The sequence below is a fragment of the Mytilus californianus genome, unplaced genomic scaffold (assembly GCF_021869535.1).
Source record: "Mytilus californianus isolate M0D057914Y unplaced genomic scaffold, xbMytCali1.0.p SCAF_8, whole genome shotgun sequence".
Lineage (NCBI taxonomy): Eukaryota > Metazoa > Mollusca > Bivalvia > Mytilida > Mytilidae > Mytilus > Mytilus californianus.
The window spans coordinates 46,136,994-46,163,463 of NW_026262734.1; the positions used below are offsets into that span (position 1 = coordinate 46,136,994).

Here is a 26,470-nt window from a genome sequence, read left to right on the forward strand (position 1 = left end):
AATAAAATCTTGTAACTCGGAAACATAAAATCTAAAATTTATAAAAATCAAAAGGGAGCTTACAACAATAGATATAAACAATTTACCAAAGTTTCATAAAAAATGCTGAAAGCATTTTTGAGTTATTGTCCGAAAACTGGAAAATCCCCCTTTTTGTAACGAATAAAACCCCATAAATCAGAAACATATAGTCTAAAATTTATAAAAATCAAAAGGGAGCTCATGTCGATAGCATTAAACAATTCACCAAAGTTTCTTGCAAATTGGTGAAATTGTTTTTGAGTTATTGTCTGAAAAATGGAAAATCCCCCCTTTTTAATGAATAAAACTCCAAAATTCGGAAACGGTAAATCCGAAATTTATAAAAAACTAAAGGTAGCTCACGTCAATAGATATAAACAATTCACCAAAGTTTCATGCATATTGGTAAAAGCCTTTTTGAGTTAATGTCCGACATGTTGATGACGGACGGACGGACAGACGGACGGTCAACGGTATACCATAATACGTCCCTATAACGGGCGTATAAAAATATAATTTCAAAAACAAAAACACAATTTATTAATATTAAACTTGGTAAACATAGTACACTGGAAATAATAGGTATATCATCTCTTATCAATAACATGATTATTACAAACGTTAAATTATGACATAACTGTACTGTAATAAAATAAATGTGTGTATATGGCATTGGTATGCTGACTGCTAACATAAAATAACAGATTGATGCTGTTAAATGACAAAAGACTTTTTTTTTTGTCCTGTAAAAATAACTGAAGTAACATACATTCTGCCCCAACCAGTCTTTTTAATATCTATATTTCTAAAAGAATAAAGATGTCTAGAAATAAGATATATACCACAAGGTTTATAAGCTTTCAAAAACATAAAAATATTTAAAATATGCTTGCCAATATAATCCAGGACTATCATAAATTGTTTGAATTTCATTGATTCTGTATATCTCAAGACCTTTTATAGTCATGTCATAAACATTCCAACTTTGTACAATGTAGGAAAGATGTAAAAAAAAACCTGTTGATTATTAGAAATGACCTTAAAACATTGACATTAATGGACTGATAAACCATATGTCAGGTGACATAAAGGTAATTCTAATATACAATCTATATATCGTCAACCAGTAGAATCATTGTATATCTACTTTTAGAGCAAACGCATTAATACACAAAATTGGCTGTTTAGCATTAAGCCCACCTTATTTATACGATCAGGTAAACTCAATTTCAGACAGTAAAACTCACATTTTGTGTAGGCCAAGCATCAAATACAGTACGGTTATTTCTATTCTAAAGCAAAATAAACAAATCAGTCCATTTCAGTTATAATTTCAGTGTAACATTTAATAAAACGAAAATTCGGCGAAATGATGTTATCGTATTTGGCAACTAAACAAGATGACATCATATGTTTGCTTCCAACTTTAAATGTAAACACTGGTTGTTATCAGGCTTCTTGTTATAAAACGCCTCAGAATGTTATAAAATTAGATTTTTCAGAAAAGAACATTTTTAGGTGAAAAATGTGAAATTTTTATTTATTATTGAATAATATAATATTATTAATATTATTATATGGGGGTAAAACTAAACAGCCAAAACAGTACAGTAGACTCCACCTAATCGGATATCGGCTAAACGAATATATCAGCTATTGTAATATTATTTCAAAACACCAAACCCTTTCCTATATGTTTGATGTTAATTTTATCAAGATGAATATCGGATATAAGAATATATCGGCAAATCGGATAGGAATATTCATAAAAATTCTGTCAAAACCATGCACAATCGGATATTTTTAATGTTTTTCTGACAGGAAATGAGGCCTGAAGTTGCGCAATTACAATCTTGCAGACAAGAAAATTTTGTTTCTGCTTAGTAAAAGGGACTATTTCCCAATAAATTATTGTCTTCCTTTGTAATGTGAATAAGATGCCCTTACAGTTCAAATGGATGAATTTTATTTATAAATACCAGTGCAGTATGTTGGGAGAAATTTTGATAAAACTCAGGTGTTCACAGAATCAGAAATATAATTTTAAACTGAATGTACCTCCTTCTGAATAATTTATTGCAATATACAAATAAATCCCTTCTGAACAGAGAAATCTGGCTTTTGTCAGATATAATTATGTAACATGTGCATGACCACATGTCATGGACGCCATTTTCCCTTGTTTACATTTTAACTTCAGACATGTAATCATTTTAAATCTAAATTTAAGCCTCTTCCCATGTAATTTCTGTTGAATGATAGAAACAAATTAATTTTTAATTAAATATCACTGAAGAAATAGTTGATTTAGTCATCATGTTTATAAGACAAGCTGATAAAATTTCACAGAGTGTGAGCAAGGTTTTACTGTACTTCTGAGAAATTGTTGTAGCTATTTATAGCAAATTACCTGTGTTGTCACTACATAAATAGACATGCATAAATATGGATATTACTTCGTTTATGAAACAAATAAAGACACAAACTATGGATGGTAGATATTTATTCACATAAATAATTAGTGAATTTGATTTATTTTAATAAACAAAGGATTCAAAGGCAGAAAACAAATAGTATTAAATAACCAGCTGATATTTTTTTACTCAAACATCGTGGTGTTGTACCAGAAAAAAATCAAGAAAAAAACACCCTAACCCTTTTCTTAGGCAGTGGTCAGGGTTAGTAACATCTCCGAATTAGGTGAACTCTTTTTCTATTGCAGAATATTCAATGAATATACATTTATCGTCTAACTGAATATATCAGGTATTGGGATATTTTTGTGTATCCGATTTGCCAGAGTCTACTGTATCGTGTGAATAGGGCTTTTAAGGTTGACATAATTACCTTATTTGTCCTATTAGAATAGAAATAATTCAGGGCAGCCGTAGATTTGTTTTCATTTAACAATGGGTTGGGCATTTATATTCGTATTTTACCCATCGCTATTGCTCTGGATAAAATAATCAAATTTAAATGCCCAATCCATGGTTAAATGAAAACAAATCTAGGGATGCATGAATTATTTCTTAATTAATGCATGTCTGACTCTTGTAAAGTGTGTATTTAGTTTTTCCTAAAATGTTACCAATAACAAAATCATAAGATTTTTAAGTGTTATACATAAAACATTCTCTTAAAAGGGCAAACTATTTGCCTAATATTCAAATCTTTTGACAATATTAATTATATCTAATAATAATAATAATGCGCAATATATTATTTTACCTCAGCAAACAAATTAAAAACAAATTTTTCCACTTCCCCTGATGACAATAAGTCAATACCTTTTTCCCTATCTATCAATGTCAATAAAATTATTGATTTTTACAGCTATCTTTTTTGTCAAAATATCAACAAGTTTGTTGGTTCCTATGGTAACTTATTACCAGGACATTTCAATACCACTGAATGTGGACACTAGTTGATCCATCCTTCCACTGTGGATTCTCCGCATGGATCTGAGTCCTACACATCGGGCATGTCTTTTCTCGATCAAACCACACTGAAACGCAACTCTCACAAAAGATATGCTGCAAAATAAAAATAAGAAAATATGTTAACCAAACAATAACTTATATGTGTGAATACCTATTTTTATGGTTTAAGTGAAAGCCACTGGTTTCTAAATTCCTGTATTTGTGATTTCACTGTCACTATGTACATAATTTACCCCCAAAAAATGGGTATTTAAATTCGTAGTTTTAATAAACAATAATTACATCAAAATTTATATCAAAGAATGATATTTTAAAATTAAACATTTGTATTAATTTCAAAAATCTAGATACAGAAAACAAGTTCATTTGGCTTCCTACATGTGCACATGAAGAATATGCAACACTAGGCTTTGATTAACTATAGTTAATTTAATTTCATCATTATCATTATTGCTTCTTTACTAATGTCTATTTATAATCATTATATATAAGATGCCCTTTATGGGCCAATGATTAGTTTAATAAAGTAACCTATTCATATTCACAGTATAATTCTAAAATTTTATTTTTTATTTTAATCAGCACATAAAATTCCAGGCCTATGACCTCCAGAGATGGTATGGATTTTTACTCAACTCAGATTGAAAGCACAGTCAAAGTATAGTTCTAAATTCAATTTTTATAAAAGTTATGAATACATAAAATCCAAGGTCTAAATACAACCTTTGAATTTCAGAGATTATATTGATTTTCATTGAACTAGGCAAACTTAATAAATGTAGATATACCGATTATTTAAATGAGTTTCTTTTAATGCAAAAACCTTTGATTTCACATTGTGCTTGTTATGGTTATAACTTTCTTACAAATTTAACGAATTATTAGAAAATATAATGTATAAAGGGAAACTACTCAGTATTATTCTATAATAGATTAGGCTTTCTCTTATTCTGAGCCAATTTATCCTTTCCCTGACTGGTTGATTATATTTTTATAAATCAACGTGCGGTTTGTTTGATCTCAGATATTAATTGGTTAAAATTCAATTATGATGTCAAATATTCTTGCTTTCTTCTGAATATTGTGGCTCCATAAAAAATAGCCACCATGCCTGATGACATCACCGAGAAAGAACACATCTTTTTGCAGATCATTGAAAATGAAAGATAAAATTTGCCAACAAAACATTTAAAAGTCATTACAGAAAAGGATTCCACCACCAAATCTCTTTCAATACAATATTTCTCCACTCTTGACAGTTAAACTTTACTTATTTAAATCGCTCAGAAAGCCTCGCGTTTCAAATTTAAAAATTTAACTGTCTCAAGTGGAAAATATTTGTATCACATTTGAAGCAGTGATTTCTGCTCTTTGGTCAGGTTGTTGTCTCTTTGACACATTCCCTGCTTCCATTCTCAATTCTATAGAATCTATATGTTACTCAAAACAATTTAAAGAGTATTTTTGTTTTCAAATTAAAAGCAATACATGTTTCCCAATACAGGCAAATGCTGATTAGCTACCTATACCACTATGCCAGCAATACAGGTAAATTCTGATCAACTACCTGCACCACTCTGCAAGCAATACAAGTAAATGGTGATTTACTATCTATACCACTCTGGCAGTCAAGCCATTCATTTAAATGACAATTAAAGGTGAAACACCTACTTTACATGCTAACATCACTGGATCTTTATAATCATCTTGGCAAATAGGACAACTTTCTTCTCTGGATGTTATATCACTCTGGCTAGGTCGTGTTCCATAGGACTACAATACAAACATTTTTGTCCAATTCATGTTTCATAAAAATTACAAGAATATAATCAAAGCACTAACAAGCATTGTCAGCCAAAATATTTTTTATAAAGAAATACTAACTATATTATTACATTTTAAATTTCACATCTATGATGGTGAATTTTTAACTAGTCACAGCACATGTAGTAAGAGTTAATAAACTTGGTTCCTCTACATGTTGCATTAGAATATTATTAACAAATATTACAAATTGTGACATTCATCCTATCCCATTTTTCACATTAATTAAATCATTACTTATATATCGTAACAGAGCTACTTACAACATCTGTTCTAAGTCTACCAACAGCATTGTATACGTCTTGGATTTTTACCATAGTATTATTCAGCTGAAAGGAAATAAAACTTGATCAGTATTTAATTTTCTCATATGCTATTTTATTTCCCAAGGAATTCTTTTAATAATTCATTAACATTTGATGGCCATGTGTGTTGTGTATTTTCAACAACATACGAGCTGTGTCCGATAGTAATCGACCTTATGCAAGTGCCCATATACATGTACATGTATAAGACTTTGAGTGATTTTAGAACATTCAAATTCGAAATAAAAGATCAATTTTGGTCTGTTTTGTAGGGTTCTTATATCAACTCAATTTTCAAACAGTTACAGACTTGGCATAGAGATTTTTTCAACCCAAAATAAGTCAACAGATGTACTGATATTCCTTTGCATAAGGTCGATTTCTATCCTACACAGCTCATATGTATGTATACAATTATTCTTTTGAAAGAAGATAATTTATCATTTAAATGCACAAAGATTAAACTCCTTTTAATAACAAACATAGGATTGCAGTGACTGCAAATTATCATTAACTTCTAAAGATTTAAAGTACTAAAAAACTTGTTTTCTTTGAACGGTTTCATTTTAGAATTTTTGAAACTGTGTCTTCTCCTACCTTACAGGTGTGTACTTTGACTCTAAAACCGAATGATAAGCTTTGATAATTTACTGCAATTGCATGGAATATTTTCCAGACCAATGGTTATGCCATATATACAGTTTCAGTTGTAAAGTCAAAAACAGTATAAATGGAATTAATATCATTCATACATGTATGTATGCTAATTCTTACCTTAAATATGAAATAAACTAATAATAAAACAGCAGCAAATATGAAAGACACATCATCTGACAGGAAGTGAAACCATGGTAACACTGTAACAACTAATCTGTATAACTGCATAACATGTTCTATGAACATATAATACTTTCCCTGGAAATTAAAAAAAAACACAGAATTAAATTTGCAATAAATTCATGGAAGGATAGTAATATAAAATAAATTTTATCAATTCAATTCGTCTGTTTCACAAATATAGTATTGACAAAAATGTAGATGAACTGTGGTTAAGAATCTATGAATCGCTACTGAGTAGTTGGGCTATGGTAAAGGGTACTGTTTTACAGTATAAGATAGTGAAATGCATACCCTTTTTTTACTACTGAATGGAACAACAGATATCAGACATTTTAATATGATGGTGGCATATTTCAAAATGTAATCTGTGACTACCATCATCCACAAAAATAACCAGAAATCAGCTGTCCAACCATTGGGCATCTGGAACAACAATCTGAAAATCAAATTTAGTTATATCATTTTTTTCTTTATTTTAAGAATATGTTTTATAATAAAAGGCAAATTATCAAATGTATGTCACAATTTTCCCCAAATACTAAGATGCAATTTTGTTTTATATTCAATTACTGTACACAGATAATACTACCTTATATTTAAATAAACGAAGAATGTGTTCATGGGACACAGATACCCCCCACTTGTAAATATACGGCAAATTCTGCAATTTTTCAATTTACAAAGGGACATAACTCAAGAACTGTGAAAGTGACGCCACCCAAATTCAAACTTGATCAGAGTTTGGTAGTAATAAGCATTGTGTATAAGTTTCATAATATTTGGTTGAGGCAAAATAAAATTAGATTGCAGACACTACAAATTTGCCAATTTTTCCATTAATAAAGGGACATAACTCAAGAACAGTGAAAGTGACGCCACCCAAATTCAAACTTGATCTGTGTTTGGTGGTAATAAGCATTGTGTATAAGATTCATAACAGTTGGTTGAGGCAAACTTAAGTTAGAGAACAGAAACTAAGTTTGGGACATTCGAATGTATAGACATACAGATGGAAGGAAGTACAGACAGACAAGGGTAAAACTTAATGCCCCCTCCTCCACAGTGGGGGCATAAAAAAAATAATCACAAAACACATTATATTATATTTCTACATAATATAATTATAACATAATATTCATGATAATCGGCTACTTGTTGTTGGCAGTTTAATACCCAGCAGCAAATCAAATGCATATTCAGGATGAGAACATATTAATATAATATGAATATGAACTTTGCTTTGTACTAGACCAACATGCTGAGTCTAATTTTTAAGGTGCTAGTTTGTAGGAAGAAATATCACCCTATTCTGACCCCCATGCAGACAAGTCTTTGCTCTGACCCCTAACTGCTCCATACTTAGCAGACATGGCAGAGAAGCAGCAAATCAACCCATGACTTCCTGTACTTGAGGCAAGCTCACTACCACAAGACCATCAAGGAGGTTAAGAATTGGGACGATTCAAAACAAGCATTTGACATTTTGTACAGATGTTTGTTTATTGTTGAAGACAATATGCTGACTAGATGTTTTTTTTAATTTTTTTGTTAATGGGTTGCTGTATCATCAAAGTTTACCCCACATCTCCTTTTATTTATTCATATAGCTTATCATATATTAAATATTCAAATTATATGGAGAGGAAGAAGATCCTACATATTATAACAAGGGTGCACACGCTGAAATGTCTCGCCTTCTTTACTAACCATTGATTTTATGTTGATAGTCCTAAATACAAAGCTTTACTACAAGTAACACATAAACTTAACATGATCCAAGAAAATGAGGTCAAGGTCAGATAAACCAAACGAGAAATACATGTACACCTTACAATCATTCAATAAACCAAGCATAGTTGACCTATTGCTTATTGTTTCTAAGAAACAGTCTTCAACAAGAAAACTTAACATTGACCAATGAACCATGAAAATGAGGTCAAGGTCAGATGAACCATGCCAGACAGACATGTACACCTTACAATCAATTTAGGCATTAAATATAGTTGACCTATTGCTTATAGTATCTAAGAAACAAACTTAACCATGAAAACTTAACATTGACCAATGAACCATGAAAATGAGGTCAAGGTCAGATGATACCTGCCAGACAGACATATACACCTTACAATCCTTCCACACATCAAATATAGTTGATCTATTGCTTATAGTTGAAGAAAAACATACCAAAACACAAAAACTTAACACTGAGAAATGAACCGTGAAAATGAGGTCAAGGTCAAATAAAACCTGTGAGACTGACATGTACATCATAAAATATTTCCATACACCATTTATAGTTGACCTATTGCATATAGTATTAGAAAAAAAGACCAAAACTCAAAAACTTAACTTTGACCACTGAACCATGAAAATGAGGTCAAGGTCAGATTACACCTACCAGTTGGACATGTACACCTTACAATCATTCCATATACCAAATATAGTAGACCTACTGCTTATAGTATCTGATATATGGACTTGACCACGAAAACTTAACCTTGTTCACTTATCCATGAAATGAGATCGAGGTCAAATGAAAATTGTCTGACGGGCATGAGGACCTTGCAAGGTACGCACATACTAAATATAGTTATCCTATTACACATAATAAGAAAGAAATTAACATTACAAAAAATGTTGACTTTTTTTTCAAGTAGTCACATGCACTGAACCATGAAAATGAGGTCAAGGACAATGGACATATGACAGACGGAAACTTCATAACATAAGGCATCTATATACAAAGTATGAAGCATCCAGGTCTTCTAGCTTCTAAAATATAAAGATTTTAAGAAGTTAGCTAACGCCTCAGCCGCCGCCGGATCACTATCCCTATGTCGAGCTTTCTGCGACAAAAGTCGCAGGCTCGACAAAAACACATGCAACCTCTTTTTCTAACATATAAAGTATGTTGTATATTCTATGCTTACAATTTCCATAACTCTTGGTCTCTGAAGACATAATACACAGTAGCCATGTTGGCTGCCATCAATACGGCTAATTGTAGGAATGAGAAAATATATCGAAAGTGATTTACATCCTGAAAGAGAAATTCATCAATAAATGTGAATGTTTCATTAAAAAATATCATCGAATATAAAAACAGAAATGGCTATATCTGAACACAATTTCTATGTATAAGAAAGAATTTATAATGTATTTTGTAATAGAATAATAACCGAAATATAAAATTTCATTATATTGGTTGCAATGAAATACCATGATTTCCCAGTTAAATAAAAACCGATAATCATAATTTAGCATGTGAAATAAATCCTATAAATTCACTCCTCTGACGTCATACAACAATGAGTGTTGTCAAGACATTGTTGATGACATTGCATGAAAGCAATTGGAAATGTGTAGAAAAAAATTTAGTTCCTAATATTTTCTACTTAAATTTCATTAAAAATTCATCGTCAATGTAATAAAAAGAATAACTTATCGAAGAATTCAAATATCTAAATATATTAAACTTGTGACTGACAAATAACTCATGCGCCACATGCATTTGTGATTTAATGTGTTGTTCGGTCACCTGTTACAATTTTTCAACATTTGAATTCTTCGATTACAATGTAGTTATTCTATAAACAAATTTAACCCTGATACTGTATAACCCAGATTCAGATGTTTCTAACATTCAGGTCATTTTAAGTTCTGTCACAATTAAAAATTACCAGTGCTATGTCTTAACTTCAAACACTTTTCTTTGAATTTCATACATTATTTGCCATGTTTGTACTGGAATCCCATAGAACTATTTATCTATAATGAAATTTTTTACTTACCCTAAGTGAAGTTTGATGAACTAAGCCTTGAAGTTTGTTATTTGCATAAATAAATGTTACACCCATACATAGAAATACAACCACACCTGTAAAATATTCAGAAGAGTAATTATATACCTCAACCTTATTATTCTAAATTGAGTTGAAAAAAAAACAAAGTATCTTTCATCACAAAACTGAAACCAATGCTGTAAATTCAATTTAAGTTTTTGGATCTACTAAAATCTTCGATAACTGACAATGATGCAACATTAATCATAATTATAAATGCCATTTCTGTACTTGTTGCAATGAAATATTACTTAAGCAAAAGAGTAACATTTGAGTTCTTCAATTATTTTTGTATAAACCTGTTTGATTTTTGTTTAATTAACAAAAGCGTCCTCTTATTTTTCAATTCATAGCAAATGAAATTATTTATAAAAAGTTAAAAATACTTAAATTTTGCATGGACACTCATTCATTTGATCCCTAATATTAAATTTTGTATGTCGACTTTCAAAATTTTATCCCTCATTGACTTGCATGACTTGTTATTGCTGATATCTTATCCTAAAAACAAAACTTAATAAAAAAGAGCCATTCATTATGATGCATAAAATAAAGGTCAAGGTGACTTTAGTTTGAATATCTATCTTCCTTTCTCATGTTTCTATCCAAAATTGTCCTACTGACCAAATATGTGAACACTCTGACTTGTAGTTGGTAAGATCTGGGCCTTAAGGCAAAACTTGGCTTACTGTTTTATGATAGTGCCACTCCTATCTGATCAAAATACATATCCTGTGTCCATGCTTCCCTAAGGGAAAAAAAAAAGTGAGTTTCCGGTACCTGACCAACCCTAATTTATAGGCTCCGACCCTAACTTATTTTACAAAGAACTTTCCGGATGGTCTGAAAAAACTCTTCCTTTAGTATATCCCAAAACACACCTACTTTTGGTGTGTGTCTTAAATGAATCTGACAACCCTCCATTTTACTATCTGTTTAAAAGACCTGTCAGGATCCTTTGTTTTGTCATGATGCACACCTTCAAATATTTTGAGGCAGAAATTTCATTTGCTAATGTGATGATCACCTGAACAAAATTTACAACAGAAAGTTGTCGGATCCTTAGTTCATGAAAGCAAAGCTTGAACACACTGTATTTAAACCAGATTTGTGCCATTCCCGATAATGTGAAGATAATACAAGATATATTTTCCTGTTCCTGTATGTTTATAGCATAACCCTTTTTATTCTTTATTAAGAATAATTGAATGCTTACCCAAAATGTGATCAGAAAGTAGTTTAAACAATACTATAACAATAAAGATTATAGAGTTAGACAACAGATGAGTCAGAGGAGGAGTCTGTCTCTCATGGGAATGTTCATGATTCTCATTCATATTTTCATCCGATCCAAAATCCTGAAGGCTCTCTGGATCAATCTGTAGCCCTTGGTGTAAAAAATCGTGTGAATGTGCATGGTCAGGATTATGCTGAAGTCTGTTTAAATCAAGCACAAAGTCATTTACATTGTCAGTAGTCTGTGTAGCAGGTGTCGGTTGTGACTGATTGGCATCTACCGATGATGATCTAGATACAACTATTCTATGTGGATTATGTCCCATTATTGTTGGCATTATGCCGGAAACAGCATTTCCGACCTGATTTGAGATTGCTCCAGTGTTATTTATAGGCAGATTTAACCTCATCCAGTTCTGATTATTATTGGAGCCCATTGTAGCCTGATTGGAATTATTTTCTGTCATATTCCTTCTGTGAGACATGAAGTTACATATTAATTTTCATTGTAACCTGAAACAGAAAAACAGAAATTTTTAACTGATTGGAAAATTTTCAAAAACTGTATATAATCAACTTACAATCATAATCACATACTTGTAATATGCCAGGTAAACAATAAATATCATTCCCTGGACTCTTCTGACGAAATCCTTTGTGAGGACCCTGTAGTTTTTTCTGTTTTTGGTTTGCTGCCTCATACAAATATACCCAATATCTCCTTTTAATATATATTATAAACTTCAGAATTAGTAGTACATGTATCATGATAATTGTCTTATTTTACATGATTCACATGTTTTTCTAGGACAGAGAATATAAAGAAACATTTCATTTAGTCATGTCAGCTCTACATTGTATTTGAAATAAAAGTTTCACATTAATACATGTATCTAGTACATGTAGCAAGAAAGGCTTATGAATAAAAAAAAGTTGTAATGATATAAAACTTTAAAAACATAGTTTACACCCCAATCAGGTTCCATTCACCAACAATCCTGTTCACCCACATATTTGTTCCCCTACTTAAAAATGTACCCGTCTGTCCCAGGTCCATTCACCCATATTATTTTGTTTCATTTGTCTTGTATTATCATGATGTATATTACATATATTATGGATAGTAACTGTTGAAATTAAAATAAAATGCTCCGCTGGGGCGCAGCTTGATACGACCGCAGAGGTCGAACCCTGAACAGTTGGGGCAAGTATGGACACAACATTCAAGCTTGATACAGCACTGAATTTGGATTGTAATTAAATATTTGACACAGCATAGGTTTCTGACACAGAATGAAAGTGGTCTAAGAACTTAAAAATTTTCAATTTACCTATTCATACATGTGATGGACTGTGAAACTCAGATCAGGAGATTGGGAAATTTTGGTCAGGAGATTAGGACTCAGATCAGGAGGTTTTTAATCGACATTAATTTTGTTGTAAATGTAACCGTGTGCTGTAAAAATGGTCTTTTAAAGTGTGTTTTCTTCAACTTTCCAACCAATTTATTATGTTTATAGTACCCTTGTACTTATAAAGTTTCTCCATCTTTATATTCTACATGTTCAATCTAACATTGTTTTTTTCCAGTATGTTCTTTAAATTTTTTACTTCATATTCTATAAAACAATCATTGCAACCAGAACATTTGTTTAGCTGTCTGCAAATAGTTTTTATTTTTTTTTTTTTTCTCTTGCAAATAGTTTTTATTTGCAAACTCAGAAATTCATTCTATCTGTAAAGTTAGGGTCATAGTTATTATATAAATTTCAATTTAAGCCTTAAAAGGAAGTATAGAATCCTCAAATAATTTTCAAATTATTATTTTTTTATTTGTCCTAAGACATTTAAAATCATTTAATAACCATCCTTTTATGATTATTTGTTCAATTTATATTTTATTTATATTCTTTTAAAAATTTTCATTATTAAAAGGAACGTAACTTAAAACAGGATAAATCAAGGGAAGTAACCCAATAAATACACAGTTTTTGTTACACAACGGTAGTTAGCCTGAGGTAAAAATCGTTGCTTACCAGTATGTTTGACACCCAAGCTGACAAGTGAAGCCATATAATTATGCATGTTAATTGATTTACAGGTAAAATATAACTTCAGGTAATGTCAGTTACACCAGATGCCTGAGATGTTATGTTGGGCAGAAATTTTTCATTCATGAAAAATTTCATTCACGGGATTTTTTCAACGGGAGGGGGGGAGGAGACCCCTGAAAACGGGATTATTGTACTCCCGTCGGGAGGTTCACATGTATGCCTATTCAAACCATATCATTATTATTTGCTTTTATATATAAATCAGAAATAACCAATTTAAAATGGAAAATGTTAAAGAAAAAAAAGGAAAAAAAAATCCCCCCCCCCAATTTTTTGAACCCCCTTATGATTCATCGCCCCCAAACTCAATCCCAGCTTTCCCTTTGTGGTATGGTACCTTGCAGTACAATTTCAGAGAGATTCATACACTTGAACACAAGTTATTGTCTGGAAACTAGAAAAATGCTTGTTTTTTGGCCCCTTTTTGGCCACTAATTCCTAATATTTGGAGGAAATTACCCCAAAAATCAATCCCAGTATTCCCTTTGTGATATGGAACCTTGTAGTACAATTTCATAAAGATCCATACACTTACAAACAAGTTATTGTCATGAAACTAGAATAAAATGCTCCGCAGGGTGCAGCTTGATACGACCGCAGAGGTCGAACCCTGAACAGTTGGGGCAAGTATGGACACAACATTCAAGCTTGATACAGCTCTGAATTTGGATTGTGATTAAATATTTGAAACAGCATAGGTTTCTGACACAGAATGAATGTGGTCTAAGAACTTAAAAATTTTAAATTGGACATTCACCTATTATGGTCCAATATCCAAAATCTAAATACATGGTTAGATTCAGCATATCAAAGAACCCCAAGAATTCAATTTTTGATGAAATCAAACAAAGTTTAATTTTGGACCCTTTTGACCTCAATGTGGACAAAGTTGATAACGGGGCCCAAAAATCAAAAATCTAAATACATGGTTAGATTCAGCATACCAAAGAACCACAAGAATTCAATTTTTTGATGAAATCAAACAAAGTTTAATTTTGGACCCTTTTGACCTCAATGTGGACAAAGTCGATAACGGGGCCCAAAAATCAAAAATCTAAATACATGGTTAGATTCAGCATATCAAAGAACCCCATATATTCAATTTTTGTTGAAATCAAACAAAGTTTAATTTTGGACCCCGATTTGGACCAACTTGAAAACTGGGCCCATAATCAAAAATCTAAATACACGTTTAGATTCAGCATATCAAAGAACCCTAAAAATTCAATTTTTGTTAAAATCAAACTAAGTTTAATTTTGGACCCTTTTGACCTCAATGTGGACAAAGTCGATAACGGGGCCCAAAAATCAAAAATCTAAATACATGGTTAGATTCAGCATATCAAAGAACCCCATATATTCAATTTTTGTTGAAATCAAACAAAGTTTAATTTTGGACCCCGATTTGGACCAACTTGAAAACTGGGCCCATAATAAAAAATCTAAATACATGTTTAGATTCAGCATATCAAAGAACCCTAAAAATTCAATTTTTGTTAAAATCAAACTAAGTTTAATTTTGGACCCTTTGGACCTTAAGGTGTAATACCACCAAATCATAGTACGTCACATCCGGTTGCATACGAAAATAGGTCGAAAAAAAATATTCCCTTGAATTTGACAGTTGTAGATAATTGATCCTACATTTCATTGCAGTAAAACATTTCTGGGTCATAAACATATATCTTGGGTATTTCAAAGCACCATTTTTTTTTTATTTGGGGTTTCTATAGAATATTTTGGAAACTTGAGGTTACATGGTTACTAAAGCTTGTACACAGGTTAAAAAAGGGGGAAAATTTGATTGGTTAACTTCCAGTGATGGTTATTTTCTTATATGCAATGAAATGTTATGTGAAATTTTTTCTATAGTACTGGACAGGATCAAACTTTACTCATGCCAAGTATTTCTTTATTTGAAACAAAGATAAATTCTGCACAATTTTTTGAAAAGTGCAAATTTAACAAAGACTAATAGGGGAAATCAATGGTGGTATTACACCTAATATGGGAAGCTGTACATGCACCTTTGACCTTGTGAGTACTCTCATGTGTTAAAATTTCTTGCTATTTAAGTGAAATATTACTAATAATGAAATATTCTGAGTGGATTGAGTCTCCAAAACACATTTTATGAGAAAATTTCCTTGAAATAGGACTTTACCATGAATATTAGTTGACAGAATAAGCCATACTTAGAGTTTTGGGGAGCTTTTTCTCCTTTTTTCTTATATTCTGCTATACTAGAAAATTTTTCTTAAGAAATACTTTAATAAATATATAGTTTTAAGTAAATGAAATTATTTTTAAAGCAGTAACAACAAATTATTCACCAAAAGAGAAGCTTTTTATGTCCCTCTCTGGAACGCGGCGTAAATTTAAGTTTTACGTAAGGACTTATGGAAACCTCCTTGGAGACAGTAAACTTTTATACGGATAGTTCATTCAGCTTGAATACTTCAATTAATCATTTATTATAACATTTCTATCATAAATGAGTGAAAGTTACCCCAAATTTTTTATTTATTGGCCTATAAAGTAGAAATTTTGAGGAAATGAGAGGTATAAATGGACCAAAAGAGACCTTATAAAGAAGACAAAGAGGTCCATTAGTAGTATTTATCATCCTAAAGTCATCTTTTGTATCATATTCAACTGTTTGTAGGCAGATGAGATAAATATTTGATCATTTATTGGTCCACACTATATTCTATCATGATGCGGCTTGGTTTGGATTTTTCGAAGAAATTTAGCTCGAATCGCTGTAGATGTCGTCTTACATTATACTAGATTTTTCTCAAACTATTGAACTGATTATGACAAAACTTGACAGGAATGCTTGAAATAACCAGTATTACAAAGGAAAAAAGTCACATTCAGTTTATTTAACAAAAAAGTCTTCTTTAGGTGTAATACCACCAAATCATAGTACGTCACATCCGGTTGCATACGAAAATAGGTCGAAAAAAAATATTCCCTTGAATTTGACAGTTGTAGATAATTGATCCTACATTTCATTGCAGTAAAACATTTCTGGGTCATAAACATATATCTTGGGTATTTCAAAGCACCATTTTTTTTTTATTTGGGGTTTCTATAGAATATTTTGGAAACTTGAGGTTACATGGTTACTAAAGCTTGTACACAGGTTAAAAAAGGGGGAAAATTTGATTGGTTAACTTCCAGTGATGGTTATTTTCTTATATGCAATGAAATGTTATGTGAAATTTTTTCTATAGTACTGGACAGGATCAAACTTTACTCATGCCAAGTATTTCTTTATTTGAAACAAAGATAAATTCTGCACAATTTTTTGAAAAGTGCAAATTTAACAAAGACTAATAGGGGAAAATCAATGGTGGTATTACACCTTAATGTAGACCAATTTGAAAACGGAACCAAAAATTAAGAATCTAAATACACGGTTAGATTCGGCATATCAAAGAACCCCAATAATTCAATTTTTGATGAAATCAAACAAAGTTAAATTTTGGACCCTTTGGACCTCAATGTGGACCAATTTAAAAACGGGGCCCAAAATCCAAAAACTTAATACACGGTTAGATTCAGCATATTAAAGAACCCCAAGAATTCAAGAATAAAACCCCATTGAAATTGATCAAGAAATAAGCAATTTATACGAAGTATCTTCTTTTGCACAATACTGTGCAATTGAATATTTCTTGCTATTGCGCAATGCTGTACAATTGACAATTTCTTGCTATTGCGCAATATTGTGCTATTGGATATTTCTTGCTATTGCGCAATACTGTGCAATTGAAGATTTCTTGCTATTGCGCAATACTGTGCAATTGAAGATTTCTTGCTATTGTGCAATACTGTGCAATTGAAAATTTCTTGCTATTGCACAATACTTATTATATAATAATTTACACATCCTGTTTGGTGTGTATCTCCTACCATATCATTATTATTTGCTTTTAAATATTAATCAGAAATAACCAACTCAAAATGGAAAATTTTAAAAGAAAAAAAAAAGGAAAAAAAGAAAAAAAAAAAATCCCCCCCCCAAATTTTTTGAACCCCCTTATGATTCATCACACCCAAACTCAATCCCAGCCTTCCCTTTGTGGTATGGTACCTTGCAGTACAATTTCAGAAAGATCCATACACTTGAACACAAGTTATTGTCTGGAAACTAGAAAAATGCTTATTTTTGGCCCCTTTTTGGCCCCCAATTCCTAAACGTTTCGGGCAATTACCCCCAAACTCAATTCCAGCTTTCCCTTTGTGATATGGAACCTTGTAGTACAATTTCAGAAATATCCAAACACTTACACACAAGTTATTGTCATTAAACTAGAAAAATGCTTGTTTTTTGCCCCTTTTTTGGCCCCTAATTCCTAAAATTTTGAGGCAATTACCCCCAAAATCAATTACAGCCTTCCCTTTGTGATATGGAACCTTGTGGTACAATGTCAGAGAGATCCATACACTTACACACAAGTTTTTGTCTGGAAGTTACAAAAATGCTTATTTTTGACCCCTTTTTGGCCCCTAATTCCTTAACTGTTGGTACCATTACCCCCAAAATCAATCCCAACCTTCCTTTCATGGTATTGAACCTTATGGTAAAATTTCATGGAGATCCATTCACTTAAACTAAAGTTAGAGTGCGAAAACCAATGTGTCTTCGGACGACGCCGGACGACGCCAGACGACGACGACGACGCCAACGTCATACCAATATACGACCAAAAAATTTTTAATTTTTGCGGTCGTATAAAAATGCTTGTTTTTTGCCCCTTTTTGGCCCCTAATTCCTAAAATTTGGAGACAATTACCCCCAAAATCAATCCCAGCCTTCCCTTTGTGATATGGAACCTTGTAGTACAATTTCATAAAGATCCATACACTTACAAACAAGTTATTGTCATGAAACTAGAAAAATGCTTGTTTTTTGCCCCTTTTTGGCCCCTAATTCCTAATATTTGGAGGAAATTACCCCAAAAATCAATCCCAGTATTCCCTTTGTGATATGGAACCTTGTAGTACAATTTCATAAAGATCCATACACTTACAAACAAGTTATTGTCATGAAACTAGAAAAATGCTTGTTTTTTGCCCCTTTTTGGCCCCTAATTCCTAAAATTTGGAGACAATTACCCCCAAAATCAATCCCAGCATTCCCTTTGTGATATGGAACCTTGTGGTACAATGTCAGAGAGATCCATACACTTACACACAAGTTATGTCTGGAAGTTACAAAAATGCTTATTTTTGGCCCCTTTTGGCCCCTAATTCCTTAACTGTTAGTACCATAACCCCCAAAATCAATCCCCACCTTCCTTTTGTGGTATTGAACCTTATGGTAAAATTTCATAGAGATCCATTCCCTTAAACTAAAGTTAGAGTGCGAAAACTAATGTGTATTCGGACGACGACGCCGGACGACGACGACGACGACGACGACGACGCCAACGTCATACCAATATACGACCACAAAAATTTTTTTGCGGTCGTATAAAAATTGAAATGGTAATGCTAAAAAGGTACAATTAATGTAGGCAAGTTTTGGGGCTAATTAATTGTCCTTCAATTGGTCTTTGGTTGATGGTGGTCTCATTAGCCAACATACCAAATATAGCTTAACATAAGCTCAAAGGAGTTGGGAAAACATTTTTTTTTTCTTTTGTTTTGCAATTCATTCTTTCATTGTTTTACTAATTCCAAGCTTACTATATAGTTTACTTTCCAAAGTTGATACTTTCGTAATTAAACAATCATGAACATAGAACACATAACAATAATACCTTATTGTCAATGTAAATATCAATCAATAGTCATTTGCATTTTTTTTTAATAAATACGAACCTTTTAACAGTCAGGGGCATTACTTAAACAATTTTTTTTTTTTTTTTAAATTAAGCTACTAAATGGAGTTATTCTAAATTTAATTAGAACCATGGATGACGGTAAGTTTTTACTCAAGAGTTTTACATTATTTTATTACACAATATTAAGAATTAATCAAAATTGATAGGATATAGATAAAAGGTTCCTTTAATAAAAGGTACTACTATCATGACTATAGCATGTATAAGTTATTTTTGTACGTCTTTGAAATAATTCGCAATTACATTTATATACAATCAGGAACATACGTAATTGTTTTGAGTTTAAATTTTATAATGTCAAGTTTCAATTAAATCATATGTTTCCATCTATTTATATCAGTCTACCTTCATGACCTTCAAAATTTCTAAGGAAAATGATATTTAATAGTCCCAAAAGACCAATCTTTGACCCACTAGCTAAGTTATCATCCATTTTATACAAATTTGCATATTTTCTGTATCACACATGCATGATATTGTATGGATATTGTATGGATAAAGTACATCAAAACTATATTGGACAATGCTGGATTCTCAAACCTATTCCATGTGCAAAATACCGACCTAACAAAATGGTTACCAAAAAGTCTCAAACTTCGATTGATTGACCAGTTTAAACAAATTTGGAACTCGTCTATCCAGTGTTCTCCCCAGGGCCTTTTAGCATCATGGTAATGTGATGCTATAATCTTAAATGTGATGCTATATGAATTGGTTTTCTTATAGATTATGTTATGGATGTGATGCTATAATTTTTAGAAACAAGATGGTATTTCAATTTCCCCTGTTTACCAGGATGCTAAATGAAATATCTGGGGAGAACACTGCTATCCAGAACACTCCTAAATGCATCACATACATGCTTTTCAAGGAAAATTTAGAATTAGAAAATTATTTCAATATTATCAATGACCGAGATATATATACACTTTGCAAATTCCGAAACTTCAAACCATTCACTCCGAATAGAAAAAGGGAGATGGTATCATATTGACAGAAGTGAAAGAAAGTGTTCTATATGCCAGAATGGAGATATCGGAGACGAATATCACTATATTTTTGTTTGCCCGGCTTTGAAAGATGAAAGGAAAAGATTGATACCAAACGAACTAATAAGCAGACATAATTTATTTATTTATTTATTTATTTATTTATTTATTTTTTAAACCTTCATTTGAAAAATAACCTGATGCCTGAGAAAAATTTTTTTTTAATAAATTTACCTTTTCTTTACATGAATATAGTCAAATACCATAAATGAGGGTAGAATGCCCTTAATTGTCAAGCATCAAATGTCCCTATTTCACTACCATTAGCATCTAATTAGCCTTCATTTCTTTATTATTATACTTCAAATTTTATTTTTGTAGCTACCATCAAATAGCATCAAATGGAGTAAAACATTCATTGCTAACATTATTTCAACAAATATTTTCCTGTCAATCGTCATGTGGGCCGGGGTACACCATAGGCATGGGTGGGTCTTTTCACCACCGAACACCCAAAAAAACACCAACCACTATGAAAAACAGTGATATTATACAATAAAACGATAAAATATATTAAATTACGTATAATTAAATCAATTTTTAGATTTTTTTGTCAATATATGAGCATCATTTTTATGTTAAAGTCGATAATCAATATAATCAATATCAAGAAAAACGTCTCCGGATTCATCACTATTTTTCCGGATTACATTGTGTGTGTATATAAATTATATTCATAACAAGTAATCAGTTCAAGTATCCTTGATCTCTGTTCATCTGTTAGATTTTGATATTTGTCTCTTTTCTTATTATTGGTACAACTATTTTATATAAGACATAGAAGAAAAAAATGAAAAAAAAACATATTTGAGGTGTCTATGGTGGTCTGCGGAGTTCAAAAAGTGTGGTGTTATAGACTCTCCTTTTCTGTTCTATGTAGATATTTGGTCTCTTAATCTTATGATTTATTGAATTGATAACTTAAATATTATATTTAGGTCTCATTTATAACGATAAAAGACAAACAAATAATTTTTTGGGGTGTTCAGTGGTGAAAAGACCTATCGCCATATGCATTACTTCCTATCATTAATAATAATGATAATGTAAATCTAATGATGAGGGTGAACACTCTACATGCTCTATGGGCTAACGTGTTATGAGGACAAAAAGGCCCGATAATTTATAGTGAAGGCGTTTGTAAAATAATTAAGACGTTGAAAATGAAAGACACATTTTGGCTTTTTTGTGTATTCAGTGTCGTTGGTTTGCTGTCTCAAGAACGTTTGTTCATTATTTCGCACCTCAGTCGTTTCGTATTTATCCATTATTCTGCACTGTCTGAAACTTACATGAACATACAAAAAGTACATAATTTGATGCAAAATAACAGTGACGTCTACTTTCATTTCCTCGCACCTGTCAGAATTCAGAAAATGATTGTGTACCACATTGAAAGAAGGAAATTGATTGGACAAAAATTAAAATTGGTCCAATCCAAAAGACTTTAACAAAATTATGTAAAGCTATGCAATTATTTGATCCCATATATTTAAATTTCGATTGTTACATATCAGTTATAAACAAGATGAAGCAATTAAAAATTGAAAAAATAATATTCAGTTTGTTTTCCAATTTCATTGTCGAAAAAGTTTGAAATTCGAAAATATGAAGTCATCATTGTTTATCTGGTAGCCACAGTTTTGGCATGCCAATGCTGAACTATCGAAGTTTTAGAAGACGTTGGATTCTTTTATTTATTTTGGTTGTAGGGTGTATTGTTTTACTCTCAAAACATTTATCAAAGGTATAAAATAATGTGGTTTTCTTCTTTTGTTTACCCTTACCTCTAGAGTTTCCTTGAAGTATTTACTATTTTTATGATATAAATATATGACATATTATAATATGTTGTAAAAAGTTAATCCCTATTGGGATTCAGATTTCAGACCAGTTTTTTTTTTATAATTTGGGTTACATTTACTTACATAGGTAAAACTCTGAATTCCAATAACGATTTAACAATGTTTAAAGTGAGAAAGATTCTTGAAGTAATTACATGTATTTTGCTGTTTCAATCATGTTTTCAACATTTTTAACAATATATTAAATATGCCCAAATTATTTGCATACTAACTTTGATAGAAATGAAACATCTTATAACACAAGATCTAGTAACATGATTTTTATATACCTGGAATTCAAGGGTGTGAATCTACCACTTTTTTTTATAATGGAATAAAAGATTGGAACTCGCTTCCAGAAATAGTTAAAAGTTGCTTAACATGCTCAAAGAAATTTAATTTTAAATTACATTTGTACAAGTAAAAAATGTTGATGGATAAATTTAAATCCATCTTTAATAGTGAATTTATTTTTTTATTAATTTTACTCAAGGCTTTGAGCCCTTATTTGTGATAATTTTAAATGATTTATGTTATTTGTATACATGTTTTATGTCAACCTTGGTGTGAACTGGTAGTCTCTTCTTAAGAGGACCCTACTGGAAATAAGATTCATTAGCTTTTGTGGGTCATCCTAAGGTATTAGACTGCAGTGGAAATCTAGTCCATTTATTATTACAGTCTGGTCAAATATCAAAATAATGACAATTTCCATAATTTTTTTTAAAAATTATTTCTTAGTGATAACTGTAAATCATTTTAGTGTCTGTAATTGTGAAATCCTATTCATGTCTTAGAGTGCTATATCCATGATATCTGTATGTCATTTTAATTTATTGTGTCTGTCAAATTCATGCCTTTTATCTAGAATAAATATATATATATATATATATATAATAACAAAATCTCTTTGAATTTCTCAAAAAAAATTTAAACATTACATGTCTTATTAAAATCAATATGACATGTTTCAAATTCCTATACACACAACACATGTTCATCATCATCATGTATACAGTATACTCTAGACCAACAGTTTGGAAATCTGAAAATACAAAAGGTTGGAGAAAATATTAGAATTTGGACCTAAACAGAATAGTCAATTATGAAAAAAAGGAATATGCATGAGGATTGGCAAGTTCTGCCAACAATTCCAAATCTAACAAAAAGATCAAAAATATTAGATAAATTCTGAAATTTTCAAAAGTACTGATATATACCAGTACATGATATATTAAACAGAAAAAGATTAAATTATAATGCTAGGAGTCATCTTTAACTGGCAGTGAGGTGTGAGGAGCTTTTACTTCATATTAAAGACCTCATTGTGATTTTCAGATGAAAAACAGCAATAAAAGAGCCAATCCTTTGTTTTGAGGAAAATGTGTACAGGGCAATTATGTTTTGACTTTACTTGGGCATTTTAAACCTTGCTCTTTTATCTTACTTCTAGATTTATATTGTACATGCAGCCAAGTCTTTTGACTCAGAGTCTCTTAAATTATGTATATTTTCTGGATTTTTTCATGTATTTTAGGATTCCAGTCTCATTGAGGATGATTATGAAACTAAACACGCCATAAGAAGACAGCCATTTCAATGGAAACCAAATTTGCCTGATGTAGTCTCAAACAACAGCACTAAAATTGTACCCTGTAGGAATTCCGTCCAAGGAAAGTTGATAATTGTTGATGAAAGAGGTATACTTAATTCCACACACAAAAGTCACTTGATAAACATATGAAATCTATGCAGTGTTGGGATTAATCTAACATTGTCTGCATGCAAACATCAACTTATGGATAGTGTCCCCTTATAGTTTTGATCAGAGTGAGAAGAGTTAAAAGTAGGAATTGAATTGTTTCAATTTGAAATTACTGCAAAAAAGATTAAAACATTTCTTTTTATGATCTGTCATATATATATAGCACAAATATATCTTTGAGACCTCTCAATGCAGCTTTAAGAATTATTATATTATGATTTTACAGGGTATATCTGTAACAGAACTGAATTGGACAATAGAGGATGTTGTGATGTAACTCTTCAACATATATCAAAGCATCGCTGTGATAAGTGTAGTAGTAATGGCTGTTGTGAACAGTTTGAATTCTGTGTTTCTTGTTGTTTAAATCCTGAAAAGGTAATAAATGTAAACTTTATGATAAGATTCAGGGTTCTCAGTAATGCTAGTCCATGAGTCCTGCACTCATCAAAATCTGTCTGGACTCACCATTTTGAAAACTGATGAGTCCTAGGATGTATCAAAATTGAAATATTTTGTATACAAACTGAACACACAAATCATCATTTTATAGCAAAAGTTTAAAAGTAATCTGAATTCAATGTCATTGCATTGCTCTATTAGGTCATGGAGGCTAAAATGATGAATTATATTGCAATAAAATATCTTTTTCTTACTGTTGGACTCACCATGGCCAAAAATGACGAGTCCCTGGACTCGCCTTCAAAAATCCTTAGTGAGAACCCTGAGATTTAAATATAATGTTATCTGTATAATGAACACATACATATAGCCATTAGCTATTGGCAGCTACATTTGAATAAGTAACACTTGAATTATATATTCTCATTAACCTATTATTAGCTAACACTTGAAAATTTTGTTAAAAAAAATTAATGGCATTGTTATTGCAGCAAATTTGAAAATGATCGATAAGACTTTCAAACTCAATGCTAATTGATAAGTGAATGCTATATATCCCTATCATCAATGTATAGGGGCCTCGGTGGCCGAGTGGTCTTAGTAGTTACTACTGTAATCACTAGCCAGTCAACACTGAGGTTGTGAGTTCGAACCCCGCTCGTGCGGGTGCACTCGACTCCAATCTTAATTGACTAGGATTGTCAGTTTTCCTATCGAAGGTCGGTGGTTTTCTCCGGGCGCTCCGGCTTCCTCCACCAATAAAAACTGGCCGCCACGAAATAGCCCAAAAGCGGTGCTTAAAAGTGGCGTTAAAACACCAAAAAATCAAATCATCAATGTATGTGATTGTGAAATTAGCATATTCTATTATTTTTGTGGACTATTTAAAGTTGTCTTTGGAATGTCTTTTTCAACAGCTTTGCAGAATTGTTGTAATTTATGTTACGTTTGATGGAAATATTTTGTTGCTATACAATGATAAATATTTATTTCAGAAATCTCTGTTAACAAGGGTGTTAGAAGAAGCTAGACAGTTAGGAGATAGGTCTTTAGCATCTGTTGGGGATCAATTTGAGTTGTGTTTAGCTAAATGTAGAACATCTTCTCAGGTAATCATTGTTATAACAGTGATTGATATAAGTCTGTCTTCTGCTATGAAGTTTTTGATTTTTAAACTACACCTACAAAGTCAGAATAAAATTTGCTAACTTGCCTGTTATTATTACTCTTCTAATTAATTTTTCATTTGAGGGGATCAAATTGATATCAATAAGCATCATCTGATTTTAATGTATAGCAGTAAATTTTCAGGCCATCATATTTTTGTATGAGTATTATATGTTCATGCAGTTTATAGTCCACTGTTTGTATGCCCATCAACAATGAAGGTATTACAATAAACTGTTGTCAATCCATTTGAATATGTGTTATGATAAGTTAAGTTTGCTTTTATCAATCCTTACACAATGATTGGTCTGTGAAGACAACCTTCTTTGATGCTTTTCAAATTAGTCACTCCAAAGTTATGGGACTTTAATTGTTGAAAATTTGACAAATCGAGGTACAATTATTATAGCTCAAGTTTTCCTTGTTAGATATTTCAAGTTTGTTGATACATTGTATAAAATTTACCTTTTTATTTTGACAATTTTGAGATTTTTCTTTTCAGACTTTTGTACTTGAATTGTTAAAAATTGGTTTAAAAGGAACATAGTATTTATTGTGCATGTTGTGTAAAACTACAAATATAACAAATAGTTTAACAATTATGTAATTTTCTTATTTCAGAGTGTTCAACATGAGAATTCTTACAGAAATCCAAAAGCCAAATACTGTTATGGAGGAAATCCACCAGAACTATTGTCTCTAAATTCATAATCTATGTAATTAACATTCCAAAGGACTTGTATTTGTATATATTGAACATATT

General features: G+C 31.2%; 2 protein-coding genes across 2 annotated transcripts; one reads left to right on the top strand and one right to left on the bottom strand.

Moving 5' to 3' along the window:
* Positions 1-537: 537 nt before the first annotated feature.
* LOC127711132 (RING finger and transmembrane domain-containing protein 2-like) lies at positions 538-21,981 on the bottom strand. Its single transcript, XM_052217084.1, has 9 exons — positions 21,822-21,981; positions 11,489-12,021; positions 10,222-10,307; positions 9,361-9,470; positions 6,722-6,866; positions 6,365-6,505; positions 5,549-5,614; positions 5,133-5,234; positions 538-3,554 (listed from the first exon to the last, which is right to left on the bottom strand). Exons 2-9 carry the CDS (start codon positions 11,991-11,993, stop codon positions 3,420-3,422), a joined length of 1,290 nt encoding a protein of 429 aa, XP_052073044.1. The 5' UTR covers positions 11,994-12,021; positions 21,822-21,981; the 3' UTR covers positions 538-3,419.
* A 129-nt stretch (positions 21,982-22,110) lies between these two features.
* Positions 22,111-26,446, top strand: LOC127711135 (SREBP regulating gene protein-like). The gene is made up of 5 exons (XM_052217086.1): positions 22,111-22,276; positions 23,911-24,073; positions 24,365-24,516; positions 25,536-25,649; positions 26,329-26,446. Exons 1-5 carry the CDS (start codon positions 22,178-22,180, stop codon positions 26,416-26,418), a joined length of 618 nt encoding a protein of 205 aa, XP_052073046.1. The 5' UTR covers positions 22,111-22,177; the 3' UTR covers positions 26,419-26,446.
* Positions 26,447-26,470: the final 24 nt, after the last annotated feature.